Below are 15,586 nucleotides of genomic sequence, written 5' to 3'. Positions count from 1 at the left end.
CCCGCAGGCAAATGATTCTTAAGGATCAAAAAAAAAATTTGGAAAAAATTATAGTATTAAAATACACTATGAAGACTGCACTATGTATTCTCAAGAATAATAAGAGAAGGATAATTGAATCATGATAAAATTATGTTTCTTAGTGGCTAATGGCTAATAAAGTTTAAAAATTGTGTCCACAAAAACAAACTAGAGCTATATTTTGGAAATAAAAATGGAAAGGGGGTATTCGCGCCCGCAGGCAAAAGATTCTTAAGGATCAAAAAAGAAATTTGGAAAAAATTATAGTATTAAAATACACTATGAAGACTTCACTATGTATTCTCAAGAAAAATAAAATAATAATAATTAAATCATGATAAAATTATGTTTCTTAGTGGCAAGTGGCTATTAAAGTTTAAAAATTGTGTCCACAAAAATAAACTAGAGCTATATTTTGAAAATAAAAATGGAAAGGGGGTATTGGCGCCCGCAGGCAAAAGATACTTAAGGATCAAAAAAGAAATTTGGAAAAAATTATAGTATTAAAATACACTATGAAGACTTCACTATGTATTCTCAAGAAAAATAAAATAATAATATTTAAATCATGATAAAATTATGTTTCTTAGTGGCTAGTGGCTATTAAAGTTTAAAAATTGTGTCCACAAAAATAAACTAGAGCTATATTTTGAAAATAAAAATGGAAAAGGGGTATTGGCGCCCGCATGTAAATGATTCTTAAGGATCAATAAAGAAATTTGGAAAATATTATAGTCTTGGAATACACAATTAAGACTGCACTATGTAATCTCAAGAAAAATAAAAGAAGGATAATTAAATCATGATCAAATTATGTTTCTTAGTGGCAAGTGGCTATTAAAGTTTAAAAATTGTGTCCACAAAAATAAACTAGAGCTATATTTTGAAAATAAAAATGGAAAGGGGGTATTGGCGCCCGCAGGCAAATGATTCTTAAGGATCAAAAAAGAAATTTGGAAAAAATTATAGTATTAAAATACACTATGAAGACTGCACTATGTATTCTCAAGAAAAATAAAATAATAATAATTTAATCATGATAAAATTATGTTTCTTAGTGGCAAGTGGCTAATAAAGTTTAAAAATTGTGTCCACAAAAATAAACTAAAGCGATATTTTGAAAATAAAAATGGAAAGGGGGTATTGGTGCCCGCAGGCAAATGATTCTTAAGGATCAAAAAAGAAATTTGGAAAATATTATAGTCTTGGAATACACAATTAAGACTGCACTATGTAATCTCAAGAAAAATAAAAGAAGGATAATTAAATCATGATCAAATTATGTTTCTTAGTGGCAAGTGGCTATTAAAGTTTAAAAATTGTGTCCACAAAAATAAACTAGAGCTATATTTTGAAAATAAAAATGGAAAGGGGGTATTGGCGCCCGCAGGCAAATGATTCTTAAGGATCAAAAAAGAAATTTGGAAAAAATTATTGTCTTGGAATACACAATAAAGACTGCACTATGTATTCTCAACAAAATTAAAAGAAGGTTAATTAAATCATGATAAAATTATGTTTCTTAGTGGCAAGTGGCTATTAAAGTTTAAATATTGTGTCCACAAAAATAAACTAGAGCTATATTTTGAAAATAAAAATGGAAAGGGGGTATTGGCGCCCGCAGGCAAATGATTCTTAAAGATCAAAAAAGAAATTTGAAAAAAATTATAGTATTAAAATACACTATGAAGACTGCACTATGTATTCTCAAGAATAATAAGAGAAGGATAATTGAATCATGATAAAATTATGTTTCTTAGTGGCAAGTGGCTATTAAAGTTTAAAAATTGTGTCCACAAAAATAAACTGGAGCTATATTTTGAAAATAAAAATAGAAAGGGGGTATTGGCGCCCGCAGGCAAATGATTCTTAAGGATCAAAAAAGAAATTTGGAAAATATTATAGTCTTGGAATACACAATTAAGACTGCACTATGTAATCTCAAGAAAAATAAAAGAAGGATAATTAAATCATGATCAAATTATGTTTCTTAGTGGCAAGTGGCTATTAAAGTTTAAAAATTGTGTCCACAAAAATAAACTAGAGCTATATTTTGAAAATAAAAATGGAAAGGGGGTATTGGCGCCCGCAGGCAAATGATTCTTAAGGATCAAAAAAGAAATTTGGAAAATATTATAGTCTTGGAATACACAATTAAGACTGCACTATGTAATCTCAAGAAAAATAAAAGAAGGATAATTAAATCATGATCAAATTATGTTTCTTAGTGGCAAGTGGCTATTAAAGTTTAAAAATTGTGTCCACAAAAATAAACTGGAGCTATATTTTGAAAATAAAAATAGAAAGGGGGTATTGGCGCCCGCAGGCAAATGATTCTTAAGGATCAAAAAAGAAATTTGGAAAATATTATAGTCTTGGAATACACAATTAAGACTGCACTATGTAATCTCAAGAAAAATAAAAGAAGGATAATTAAATCATGATCAAATTATGTTTCTTAGTGGCAAGTGGCTATTAAAGTTTAAAAATTGTGTCCACAAAAATAAACTGGAGCTATATTTTGAAAATAAAAATAGAAAGGGGGTATTGGCGCCCGCAGGCAAATGATTCTTAAGGATCAAAAAAGAAATTTGGAAAATATTATAGTCTTGGAATACACAATTAAGACTGCACTATGTAATCTCAAGAAAAATAAAAGAAGGATAATTAAATCATGATCAAATTATGTTTCTTAGTGGCAAGTGGCTATTAAAGTTTAAAAATTGTGTCCACAAAAATAAACTAGAGCTATATTTTGAAAATAAAAATGGAAAGGGGGTATTGGCGCCCGCAGGCAAATGATTCTTAAGGATCAAAAAAGAAATTTGGAAAAAATTATTGTCTTGGAATACACAATAAAGACTGCACTATGTATTCTCAACAAAATTAAAAGAAGGTTAATTAAATCATGATAAAATTATGTTTCTTAGTGGCAAGTGGCTATTAAAGTTTAAATATTGTGTCCACAAAAATAAACTAGAGCTATATTTTGAAAATAAAAATGGAAAGGGGGTATTGGCGCCCGCAGGCAAATGATTCTTAAGGATCAAAAAAAAAATTTGGAAAAAATTATAGTATTAAAATACACTATGAAGACTGCACTATGTATTCTCAAGAATAATAAGAGAAGGATAATTGAATCATGATAAAATTATGTTTCTTAGTGGCTAATGGCTAATAAAGTTTAAAAATTGTGTCCACAAAAATAAACTAGAGCTATATTTTGAAAATAAAAATGGAAAGGGGGTATTGGTGCCCGCAGGCAAATGATTCTTAAGGATCAAAAAGGAAATTTCGAAAAAATTATAGTTTTGGAATACACAATGATGACTGCACTATGTATTCTCAAGAAAAATAAAAGAAGGATAATTAAATCATGATCAAATTATGTTTCTTAGTGGCAAGTGGCTATTAAAGTTTAAAAATTGTGTCCACAAAAATAAACTAGAGCTATATTTTGAAAATAAAAATGGAAAGGGGGTATTGGCGCCCGCAGGCAAATGATTCTTAAGGATCAAAAAAGAAATTACGAAAAAATTATAGTATAAAATACACAAGACTGCACTATGTATTTTCAAGAATAAAAATTAAATAAAAAATGAAGGATAATGGAATCTTAATAAAATTATGTATTTTAGTGGAATTTGAATAATAAATTTTAAAAAATAAATGAGCTATATTTTGAAAATAAAAATGGAAAGGGGGTATTGGCGCCCGCAGGCAAATGATTCTTAAGGATCAAAAAAGAAATTTGGAAAATATTATAGTCTTGGAATACACAATTAAGAATGCACTATGTAATCTCAAGAAAAATAAAAGAAGGATAATTAAATCATGATCAAATTATGTTTCTTAGTGGCAAGTGGCTATAAAAGTTTAAAAATTGTGCCCACAAAAATAAACTAGAGCTATATTTTGAAAATAAAAATGGAAAGGGGGTATTGGCGCCCGCAGGCAAATGATTCTTATGGATCAAAAAAGAAATTTGGAAAAAATTATTGTCTTGGAATACACAATAAAGACTGCACTATGTATTCTCAACAAAATCAAAAGAAGGTTAATTAAATCATGATAAAATTATGTTTCTTAGTGGCAAGTGGCTATTAAAGTTTAAATATTGTGTCCACAAAAATAAACTAGAGCTATATTTTGAAAATAAAAATGGAAAGGGGGTATTGGCGCCCGCAGGCAAATGATTCTTAAGGATCAAAAAAGAAATTTGGAAAATATTATAGTCTTGGAATACACAATTAAGACTGCACTATGTAATCTCAACAAAATTAAAAGAAGGTTAATTAAATCATGATAAAATTATGTTTCTTAGTGGCAAGTGGCTATTAAAGTTTAAATATTGTGTCCACAAAAATAAACTAGAGCTATATTTTGAAAATAAAAATGGAAAGGGGGTATTGGCGCCCGCAGGCAAATGATTCTTAAGGATCAAAAAAAAAATTTGGAAAAAATTATAGTATTAAAATACACTATGAAGACTGCACTATGTATTCTCAAGAATAATAAGAGAAGGATAATTGAATCATGATAAAATTATGTTTCTTAGTGGCTAATGGCTAATAAAGTTTAAAAATTGTGTCCACAAAAACAAACTAGAGCTATATTTTGGAAATAAAAATGGAAAGGGGGTATTCGCGCCCGCAGGCAAAAGATTCTTAAGGATCAAAAAAGAAATTTGGAAAAAATTATAGTATTAAAATACACTATGAAGACTTCACTATGTATTCTCAAGAAAAATAAAATAATAATAATTAAATCATGATAAAATTATGTTTCTTAGTGGCAAGTGGCTATTAAAGTTTAAAAATTGTGTCCACAAAAATAAACTAGAGCTATATTTTGAAAATAAAAATGGAAAGGGGGTATTGGCGCCCGCAGGCAAAAGATACTTAAGGATCAAAAAAGAAATTTGGAAAAAATTATAGTATTAAAATACACTATGAAGACTTCACTATGTATTCTCAAGAAAAATAAAATAATAATATTTAAATCATGATAAAATTATGTTTCTTAGTGGCTAGTGGCTATTAAAGTTTAAAAATTGTGTCCACAAAAATAAACTAGAGCTATATTTTGAAAATAAAAATGGAAAAGGGGTATTGGCGCCCGCATGTAAATGATTCTTAAGGATCAATAAAGAAATTTGGAAAATATTATAGTCTTGGAATACACAATTAAGACTGCACTATGTAATCTCAAGAAAAATAAAAGAAGGATAATTAAATCATGATCAAATTATGTTTCTTAGTGGCAAGTGGCTATTAAAGTTTAAAAATTGTGTCCACAAAAATAAACTAGAGCTATATTTTGAAAATAAAAATGGAAAGGGGGTATTGGCGCCCGCAGGCAAATGATTCTTAAGGATCAAAAAAGAAATTTGGAAAAAATTATAGTATTAAAATACACTATGAAGACTGCACTATGTATTCTCAAGAAAAATAAAATAATAATAATTTAATCATGATAAAATTATGTTTCTTAGTGGCAAGTGGCTAATAAAGTTTAAAAATTGTGTCCACAAAAATAAACTAAAGCTATATTTTGAAAATAAAAATGGAAAGGGGGTATTGGTGCCCGCAGGCAAATGATTCTTAAGGATCAAAAAAGAAATTTGGAAAATATTATAGTCTTGGAATACACAATTAAGACTGCACTATGTAATCTCAAGAAAAATAAAAGAAGGATAATTAAATCATGATCAAATTATGTTTCTTAGTGGCAAGTGGCTATTAAAGTTTAAAAATTGTGTCCACAAAAATAAACTAGAGCTATATTTTGAAAATAAAAATGGAAAGGGGGTATTGGCGCCCGCAGGCAAATGATTCTTAAGGATCAAAAAAGAAATTTGGAAAAAATTATTGTCTTGGAATACACAATAAAGACTGCACTATGTATTCTCAACAAAATTAAAAGAAGGTTAATTAAATCATGATAAAATTATGTTTCTTAGTGGCAAGTGGCTATTAAAGTTTAAATATTGTGTCCACAAAAATAAACTAGAGCTATATTTTGAAAATAAAAATGGAAAGGGGGTATTGGCGCCCGCAGGCAAATGATTCTTAAAGATCAAAAAAGAAATTTGAAAAAAATTATAGTATTAAAATACACTATGAAGACTGCACTATGTATTCTCAAGAATAATAAGAGAAGGATAATTGAATCATGATAAAATTATGTTTCTTAGTGGCAAGTGGCTATTAAAGTTTAAAAATTGTGTCCACAAAAATAAACTGGAGCTATATTTTGAAAATAAAAATAGAAAGGGGGTATTGGCGCCCGTAGGCAAATGATTCTTAAGGATCAAAAAAGAAATTTGGAAAATATTATAGTCTTGGAATACACAATTAAGACTGCACTATGTAATCTCAAGAAAAATAAAAGAAGGATAATTAAATCATGATCAAATTATGTTTCTTAGTGGCAAGTGGCTATTAAAGTTTAAAAATTGTGTCCACAAAAATAAACTAGAGCTATATTTTGAAAATAAAAATGGAAAGGGGGTATTGGCGCCCGCAGGCAAATGATTCTTAAGGATCAAAAAAGAAATTTGGAAAATATTATAGTCTTGGAATACACAATTAAGACTGCACTATGTAATCTCAAGAAAAATAAAAGAAGGATAATTAAATCATGATCAAATTATGTTTCTTAGTGGCAAGTGGCTATTAAAGTTTAAAAATTGTGTCCACAAAAATAAACTGGAGCTATATTTTGAAAATAAAAATAGAAAGGGGGTATTGGCGCCCGCAGGCAAATGATTCTTAAGGATCAAAAAAGAAATTTGGAAAATATTATAGTCTTGGAATACACAATTAAGACTGCACTATGTAATCTCAAGAAAAATAAAAGAAGGATAATTAAATCATGATAAAATTATGTTTCTTAGTGGCAAGTGGCTATTAAAGTTTAAAAATTGTGTCCACAAAAATAAACTAGAGCTATATTTTGAAAATAAAAATGGAAAGGGGGTATTGGCGCCCGCAGGCAAATGATTCTTAAGGATCAAAAAAGAAATTTGGAAAATATTATAGTCTTGGAATACACAATTAAGACTGCACTATGTAATCTCAAGAAAAATAAAAGAAGGATAATTAAATCATGATCAAATTATGTTTCTTAGTGACAAGTGGCTATTAAAGTTTAAAAATTGTGTCCACAAAAATAAACTAGAGCTATATTTTGAAAATAAAAATGGAAAGGGGGTATTGGCGCCCGCAGGCATATGATTCTTAAAGATCAAAAAAGAAATTTGAAAAAAATTATAGTATTAAAATACACTATGAAGACTGCACTATGTATTCTCAAGAATAATAAGAGAAGGATAATTGAATCATGATAAAATTATGTTTCTTAGTGACTAATAGTATAAAATACACAAGACTGCACTAGAATTTTCAAGAAAAAAAATTAAATAAAAAATGAAGGATAATGGAATCTTGATAAAATTATGTATTTTAGTGGAATTTGAATAATAAATTTTAAAAAATAAATGAGCTATATTTTGAAAAGAAAAATGGAAAGGGGGTATTCGCGCCCGCAGGCAAATGATTTTTAAGGATCAAAAAAGAAATTTGGAAAAAATTATTGTCTTGGAATACACAATGAAGACTGCACTATGTAATCTCAAGAAAAATAAAATAATAATAATTAAATCATGATAAAATTATGTTTCTTAGTGGCAAGTGGCTAATAAAGTTTAAAAATTGTGTCCACAAAAATAAAATAGAGCTATATTTTGGAAATAAAAATGGAAAGAGTGTATTGGCGCCCGCAGGCAAATGATTCTTAAGGATCAAAAAAGAAATTTGGAAAAAATTATATTCTTGGAATACACAATAAAGACTGCACTATGTATTCTCAAGAAAAATAAAAGAAGGATTATTAAATCATGATTAAATTATGTTTTTATGTGGCAAGTGGTTAAAAAGTTTGGAAATTGTGAACACAAATATAAACTAGATTTTTTTATTGTTTGTTGAACTAATTATGATCAGAGGATGCATTATTTACTGTGATTGACATTAGATCATATGAAATACTGGTATAACACTAATACTCGTATGGCTTTAAAACCTTGATCCAAATTATGTCAATATTAATCAGGTATGTATAATATTTTAAGTATTTTATTATTTTAAGCTAAAAAAATAGTATGTATAATTCACTTTTATATAATTATAATATTATATTTTAGTATAAATGTAGTATTAATATTTTCCTCGTTAATTTTTAAATATTTTCATCATTGTTATGTTGACAATTTCGAATACCTTGTTAGTTAGTAAGAAAGGTTCTATGCAAATGTCACGACCAGTGATGATAGTCGTCTATCATCACTTGAGCTCAACTTACCATTGTCGATAGGTACCTAACCTAAACTAACCTTCTGATGACTTATGTAGGTAACCATCTACTTGTCCGCGGGGAAGGCAGTGCCGTAGCCAGGGTTAGGATTTGAGGAGGGAATAAGTGTATACAGTACTATACACCCAATACCCTTCGGGAAGGCTGACTACGACACTGGGTTTAATAAGTATCAATCTAAATGATCGTAGAACAATAAATGCTATTTGGGTAACGCGTGACAAACGGATGGTTAACTAGGACACTTTGAATAAAAAGATCCTTAGTTGATTTCCGATATAAGTGTTTACTTATCAAGTTGTTCTATTGATTGTTAACCTCTTTGAAATTGCTCTTATTATTAAGATGTTGAGCCTCTTGAAATATTTTTCTCCCTACTAGATTTTTAGTGCAACTGCTTCTTAGATAATATATTATGGATAGAGTCATGCCCATTTTTTTGATGTATATAACTTTAAGCACATATCTATATGACGACGAGTGTCTGGCCGCGATAAGTGCATAAATGAGTACCTATACAGTATACGTGAGGGGGGCTGTTGTTAAGACATCCATAGTACATTCTATCAAGTCCTAATCAAAAATTGTCATCTAAACTCGCAAGTATGATTGATTGGATGTAAATTGTACAATTAATAACTAATAATTATTAAAGTTTTATGTGTTTGTATTGTTTCCGACTTACAAAAGTCCTGTTGAAGAGAATAAGAGTGCGACATCCTCATTAAAGCAAAACAACTTTTGTAATATTATTACATAAATTGTGTAATATCTAAATTATTTCCCCTTCCAACACACCAAAATTATAGTTATCGTGCTTTTCTGGGCCCAAAAAAGTCGGATGGTACCATAATGGTAATTTTATTTTTATTTTTATATGGTACCTAATAAAAACGACCCTAGACACAGGGACGGCGCCAAGGGGTGGCGAGGGGGGGCGATTGCCCACCCAGGATAAGTTCTCGCCCTGCTCTCGCCCCCCCAGATATTTTAACTCTTATTAACTGGTGTGTGACCATGGAGCACTAGACAAAGCTAGTTCCCCAACTATTATAACATAAACGTTTTTGAACACAAGTAATATTCTGTGATTTCGAATAACCAGCCATGGCCACCAGATTTTCTCATAATTTTTAATCGATGATTATTATACAATCACTGTAACGCTATACTTTATAGTTAATACAGTTTACGAATGTATTTATTTTTGATAGACGTATTATTTCGTAATCGTAATAAGATGACTATCTTCATTGTTCACTCTACTTTATCGATAAAAGTGGCACGATTCAAAATGTTTAAAAATAGCAGCGTTCGTCTATTAGTCGGTTTCCCTGACTTGTTATTGCACGACATATATTGTTCATTGTATATATATACCCGCATTGAATAATATCGTTTGTATTTAGATATAACAGAATAACAGATAATAATTATTAATGTCTTCGGTGGAAATTTAAGAAATAGAAGTATGGAGGCAAAATCTATTTTAGAACACATTAATTTTGAATTTATTTTTTGTTTACATCTCTTTTGTGATACATTTAGTCAAATAAAAATTGTATCTGATTATTTACAATTTCCCAATTCAGATATAGGAACTAGTTGTATAATGGTTGAATCATTAATTGATTATCTTAAGGAATTTCGAACAGTTGACAGATTATTTAATGAGCTTTTAGAAAAAGTTGTTTTGTTTGCGGAAAATAATAACATTCTATTACCTGAAGAAAACTTAATGTGTAGAAGAACTCATCGTAAATTGCCTGTTAGATTTTCATCTTATATTACAGAACTACCGACATCTAAAAATAGGACCGTTATGTGTAAGAATGATGTAAAGATAATCATATTTAATCCTGTAATTGATAGAATGATCAATGAACTACAACGAAGATTTTCTGATAATAATCCAATATTATCTGGTATAAGTTCCTTAAATCCTCAAAATAAATCCTTTTTAGACTTTCAAATATTATTACCTTTTGCTAAGCATTATGATGTTGATATTGAAAGCTTGGAATCTGAACTTAAGTTAATACCGAAACTCATAAAAAGACATCAGATAGAAAAAAAAACTAAAATTAACACTATACTCGATTTCATGCATTTATTAGAATGTTACAAATTGGCTTTTTCTGAACTATATTTACTATGTACCATAGCAATTATCATACCTCCTTCCAGTGCCGGAGTGGAGAGAACTTTTTCTAGTCTCCGACAAATCAAAACTTATTTAAGAAATAAAATGATTAACTCAAGACTAACAGATATAGCAATTCTTTCAATTGAAAAAAACATTTCCAAAAACCTAGATATGGAAAAGGTTGTGGACAAGTTTTCTGCTGCTCATCACAATAGAAAGATAATGCTTATTTAAATTTTTTTCTTAATTTAATCTTACTTGGAATTTTATTTTTATTTTTAAATATTACTATTATATACATATTAAATTTATTTTATATGCAGAAATGCACTTATACATTTAAAAATGTTTTCATATTTAAATTTTAGTAATTACTATTATATTATATTCAATTATGTCTCATGCTGAAATGCAACTATACAGTTAAATGTTTTTATATTTAAATTGTAGGTCCTTTAATTGTATTTTTTATTTTCAAATATTACTATTAGGTATGTAATAAATTTATGTTATATTTAAAAATGCACTTATACAGTATTACTGTGTTCACTGATACATAAATCATTACTTAACATTTTTTTTATTGTTATTGAAATAAATAAAATTGTTGAATATGCATTATGCCCCTTCAAAAAATTAACTTGCCCTTTACCGCCCCCCTAGAAAAAAAATTCTGGCGCCGTGCCTGCCTAGACACCGGAAATTGAATTATTACGATTTTGAAAATTTTTTAAATGAAACGATCTAAAAAAAATGTTTACACAATCTTTTCTACAATAAAATATTATTATTTATTATTTCAACATAATATTTTGCTGTGTGATTGGTAATCTTTACATCACAGTGTCTGTACATTTTTTGTGACAAAGATCAAGTGTCCAGAAGAAAATTTAATCATCTAAAATATCTCAAATTACATACTTATTGTTAATTATTATTATTAAAAAGTTATAGTATGAAGTATAATATCTCATATAGACTTAAACAATGTACAATTGGTTTCTTATTATTTTTATTATTATATAATATAAGTTTTTTTTTTAAACAAATCCTTCGGCAATTATACATCCATATTGCGTGTGTTTGTTTAGAAACACGTGAGTATGTGGGGTAAGGATTCGTCACTAAGAACCCAGGTGGTCACCCATCCAGGAGCTAGTGACGCCAGGCAATGTTTGACCACGGCAAACCACCGCGCCACACCATACCCCCAAAATACAGTATACGACTAGTGTGCAGTGCATATACCAGATTTTACTGTTTGGTTTTAAACACATGTAAATAAGACTAGGATTCGTCAATAAGAACCCAGGTGGTCGCCCATCCGGGAGCTAGCAACGACAGTCGATGTGTTGACCTTTAGGTCCAAAATTTACTTTTTTAACATAATATAGAAACCATATCTATTATATGAGATAATTAGTACTTGTACGTCTATTTTTCATCAAGTTCAAGAATGTTTTTTATTTTTATAGCTAATTACTACAACAACACGTATGTCACTTAAAATATTGAATACCTACAAATAATAAATACATACGTGAACAACAAAAAAATTTTGTTTTATTTCTAAAATCTTAAATTTAAAAATTCCATTAGACTAGTCGAAAAATTATAGGTACGATTAACACTAGTATAGATTCCAACACTCAACTAAAATAATAATTTTTTGAATTTATGATTGATTACAGGGTATAATTAAAGGGTAATGAGTGATAAAGTGTACCTACCCTGTTTTGTGGGACACGTGGTATATATATATATATAAACATATGATAAAATGCATAAAATATTTAATTAAGTAATTTTTATAGTGTACATTAGCTACAAAAATAAAAGAATGTAATATTTTTTAAGGCATATTTAACTGAATGTATTTGATGAATTATTAGTAAGTACTTAAAAGTCCTAGCTCTACAGTTATTAATTATAACTTTTACTTCCAATCATGCCTACTTTTAATTTTATTTTTTTAATCACAATCATAGTACAATCTTGTAAAGTAATATTAAACAAAAATATTCAAATATTTTATTTTGAAATTGAAGTCCTAAGATGAATATTTTGAGAATGTGAATTTATAATATTTAAATTTTTTTTACTTATCAAGCCACAACTCTAATACTTTTTTTTATTGAGCATTACAATACTTTTCATAATAAGGCTATTTACTATAATATGTTTAATGAAATTGTAAATTTGTATATAAAAATAAAATTTGTTATTTTAAAGATAATATTCATTTGATTGATGTGATATTTTAACAAAATATGTAATGACAAAGTCATACTTTGTACAAGACTTATAACAATGTAAACAATCAACAATCAAGAGCTTTTTTGACTTGATAACACTTAAGAGGATGTCAGTGCATTTCTTTTTTTTTCTCTCTGACCCACGCACAACATAGCAAATATTACGTTCACTATAATCATAATAATTTCTAAAATTAGAGTGAAATGGCCTCTTTTAAAATTTTAAGATACTTATGATTAATACCTAGAGCATCTTATAGGCTATATTTGAAGCGAGTTATGAACACTTTAAAATACTCATAACTCATTTAATAATTTAAGTATAATAAGCCTATGATATGCCCTAGATAAAAATCTAACCATTCATTTTTCTCTAATTTTAGAAATTATTAAGATTATAGTGAACAAAAAATTTGATATATTGCGCATGAGTCGGAAAAAAATTCCACTGACATCCTCTTAATCGGCCTAACCAACCTTCTCTTTTTATTCTATCCCATAAGTCGAAGGTTGTAAACCTTACCTATCCTGGTAGTATCACTCAAAGGGTCGAGTGACCTTTGCAATTTAAGATCCTTTCTTACATATTCAGAATTGTTAACATAACTATTCTACCTAACTATTCCCCTTCCCCCCACCTAACCTAATCCTCTCTCTCTGCCACTACCCCTCTTTCTTCCTATCCCTATCACGCCCTCCCCTTCACCTATCTCAGTGTCTCTCACAACCTCTCACAATTCTCTCTCGCTTTTTGTTCTGTTCCCCCACCTAACCTTATCATCTCCCTTTGACACTACCTCTCTCTCACTCTATCACTTTCACACCATCCCCCTCACCTATCTCTCTCACACTCACTCGTCTGACATTCCCCCTCTACCCGTTTTTATCTATCTCTCTTACTATCCCTCCTTTTCTTTCTCACCCTTTTTCTCTCGATTTTTCTTCTGCTTCTCTACCATCTCTCTATACTACTTCTCTCTCTCTCTCTCTCTCTCTCTCACTCTCTCTCTCTCTCTCTCTCTCTCGCTCTCTCTCTCTCTCTCTCTCTCTCTCTCTCACTCTCTCTCTCTCTTCTCTCTCTCCTCTCTCTCTTTCTCTCTCTCTCCCCCTATCTCTTTATCCTTCTCTGACCCCACTCTCAAACTCCCAGTCCCTATAGTACCTACAGGTCATCGTACCTGATAATTGGTGAAAATATTTAAATATCATTGAGGAAATTATTAAAAAAAAAAATTTTAAATATTATACCTGACCAATTTCCTAATTTTTATCATGATTTTATTGATAACTTGAGTAGTGTTATACCAGTGGTTATAAAACGAATAATTTAAAAATTGCAAGAAATCTATCCCCTGATCAATAAATAAAAATAAACCTACTGAAAAATAGAAAATCACTTACCCAATATCTGAATCTACTATAAAACTTCATCTTCGAAACATTGTTAATACATTTCACACAGGCTTCACAACGAATATGATATTTACTTGGCAAATCTTCACTGACGAATACCATCTCTGAAATTTCAATAAAATATTCAACAATATTTTCTGACCTATTCATTTTAGATTCTGAACGAAGTGATGAATGTATTGATTTTACAATGATGTGTATTTTTTTTTTGTGTGTCTCTACAGCATATAACTAGTCGAAATAATGCTTCAATTTCAAACTTTGGGGGTTGTTTCCGATGTAAAAGTGAATATCCTTGGTGCATTATACAGGTCAAAAGTAAACATTTTCCAACAGTTTTTAAAAAAATCGAGAAAAACAACAAAAAAGGGCGGGTAAATCGTGGATGTCGCTCTACTGTACAGTAGATTACAATAGTGGGTTACTGTGATGGATGGAATTAAATTTGAATCCAATGATATTATATCATTGTATACGAAAAACGATTCTGAGAGAAGACGGTTTATCTGTGTAGGATATATTATAGATTATTTAAATTTTTTATGAATTTCTAGTTTGAAATAATTTGCGAATTTTCGTGATTTTCGTGATTTTTACATATGTTGTCAAAATTCAAACTTTGAATGCTTGTAAAAAAAAATTGTGACTACGCATTTCTTTTATTTTTCAATTGCTATTGTAAAAATATGATAGGAACCATGTATAAAATTTTCAAATCTTAGATATAAAAGGAAAATTTTTTATGAATTTCTAGCATAAAATAATTTATGAATTTTCGCGATTTTTACGTATGTTGTCAAAATTCAAACCTTGAATCCTTGTAAAAAAAAATTGTGACCATGAATTTATTTTATTTTTCAACTGCTATTGTTAAAATGTGTTAGAAGCCTTGTATTAAATTTTCAAGCTTTTCTACCGAATAACTAAATTTTTATCGATATTTATAGAAAAAGAAACGAAAAAAGTTGAAAAATTAAAATGTCAGTAAACAGCTCAAAACAAATCTAAATATTTTGAAGATTTTATCAAATATATAAAATGCCTATATAAACATTCAGTGAAAATTTCAAGTATCTGCGGTCATTTGTTTTAGACTTTTAGAGTTACTACAAAATAAGGAAATCACTATATGTGAAATCCAGTGAAAATCCAATGTTGTAAAAATTTAAATTTCAAATGCTCATAAAAATTTAATTTGAATTTCCGGTAGACTTTTTATTTGTGATAAAGATTGACAAACTTGTAAGGAATCTTGTATTAAATTTTCAAATCTTAGATTTAAAAAGAATATTTTTTATGAATTTCTAGCTTAAAATAATTTGTGAATTTTCGTGATTTTTACGTATTTTGTCAAAATTCAAACTTTGAATGCTTA

General features: G+C 28.8%; 1 protein-coding gene across 1 annotated transcript; it reads left to right on the top strand.

Annotated features, from left to right (window-relative positions):
* The first annotated feature begins 9,868 nt into the window (after positions 1–9,868).
* On the top strand, positions 9,869–10,777 carry LOC149056091 (zinc finger MYM-type protein 1-like). The gene has a single exon (XM_089227006.1). The coding sequence runs from the start codon at positions 9,869–9,871 to the stop codon at positions 10,775–10,777; it is 909 nt and encodes a 302-aa protein (XP_089083132.1).
* The last annotated feature ends 4,809 nt before the right edge of the window (positions 10,778–15,586 follow it).

Source organism: Diuraphis noxia, unplaced genomic scaffold (assembly GCF_037042655.1).
Source record: "Diuraphis noxia isolate RWA-SAM2 unplaced genomic scaffold, SU_Dnox_SAM2 contig0004, whole genome shotgun sequence".
Classification (NCBI taxonomy): domain Eukaryota; kingdom Metazoa; phylum Arthropoda; class Insecta; order Hemiptera; family Aphididae; genus Diuraphis; species Diuraphis noxia.
This window is presented reverse-complemented; position numbering and strand designations above follow the sequence as displayed.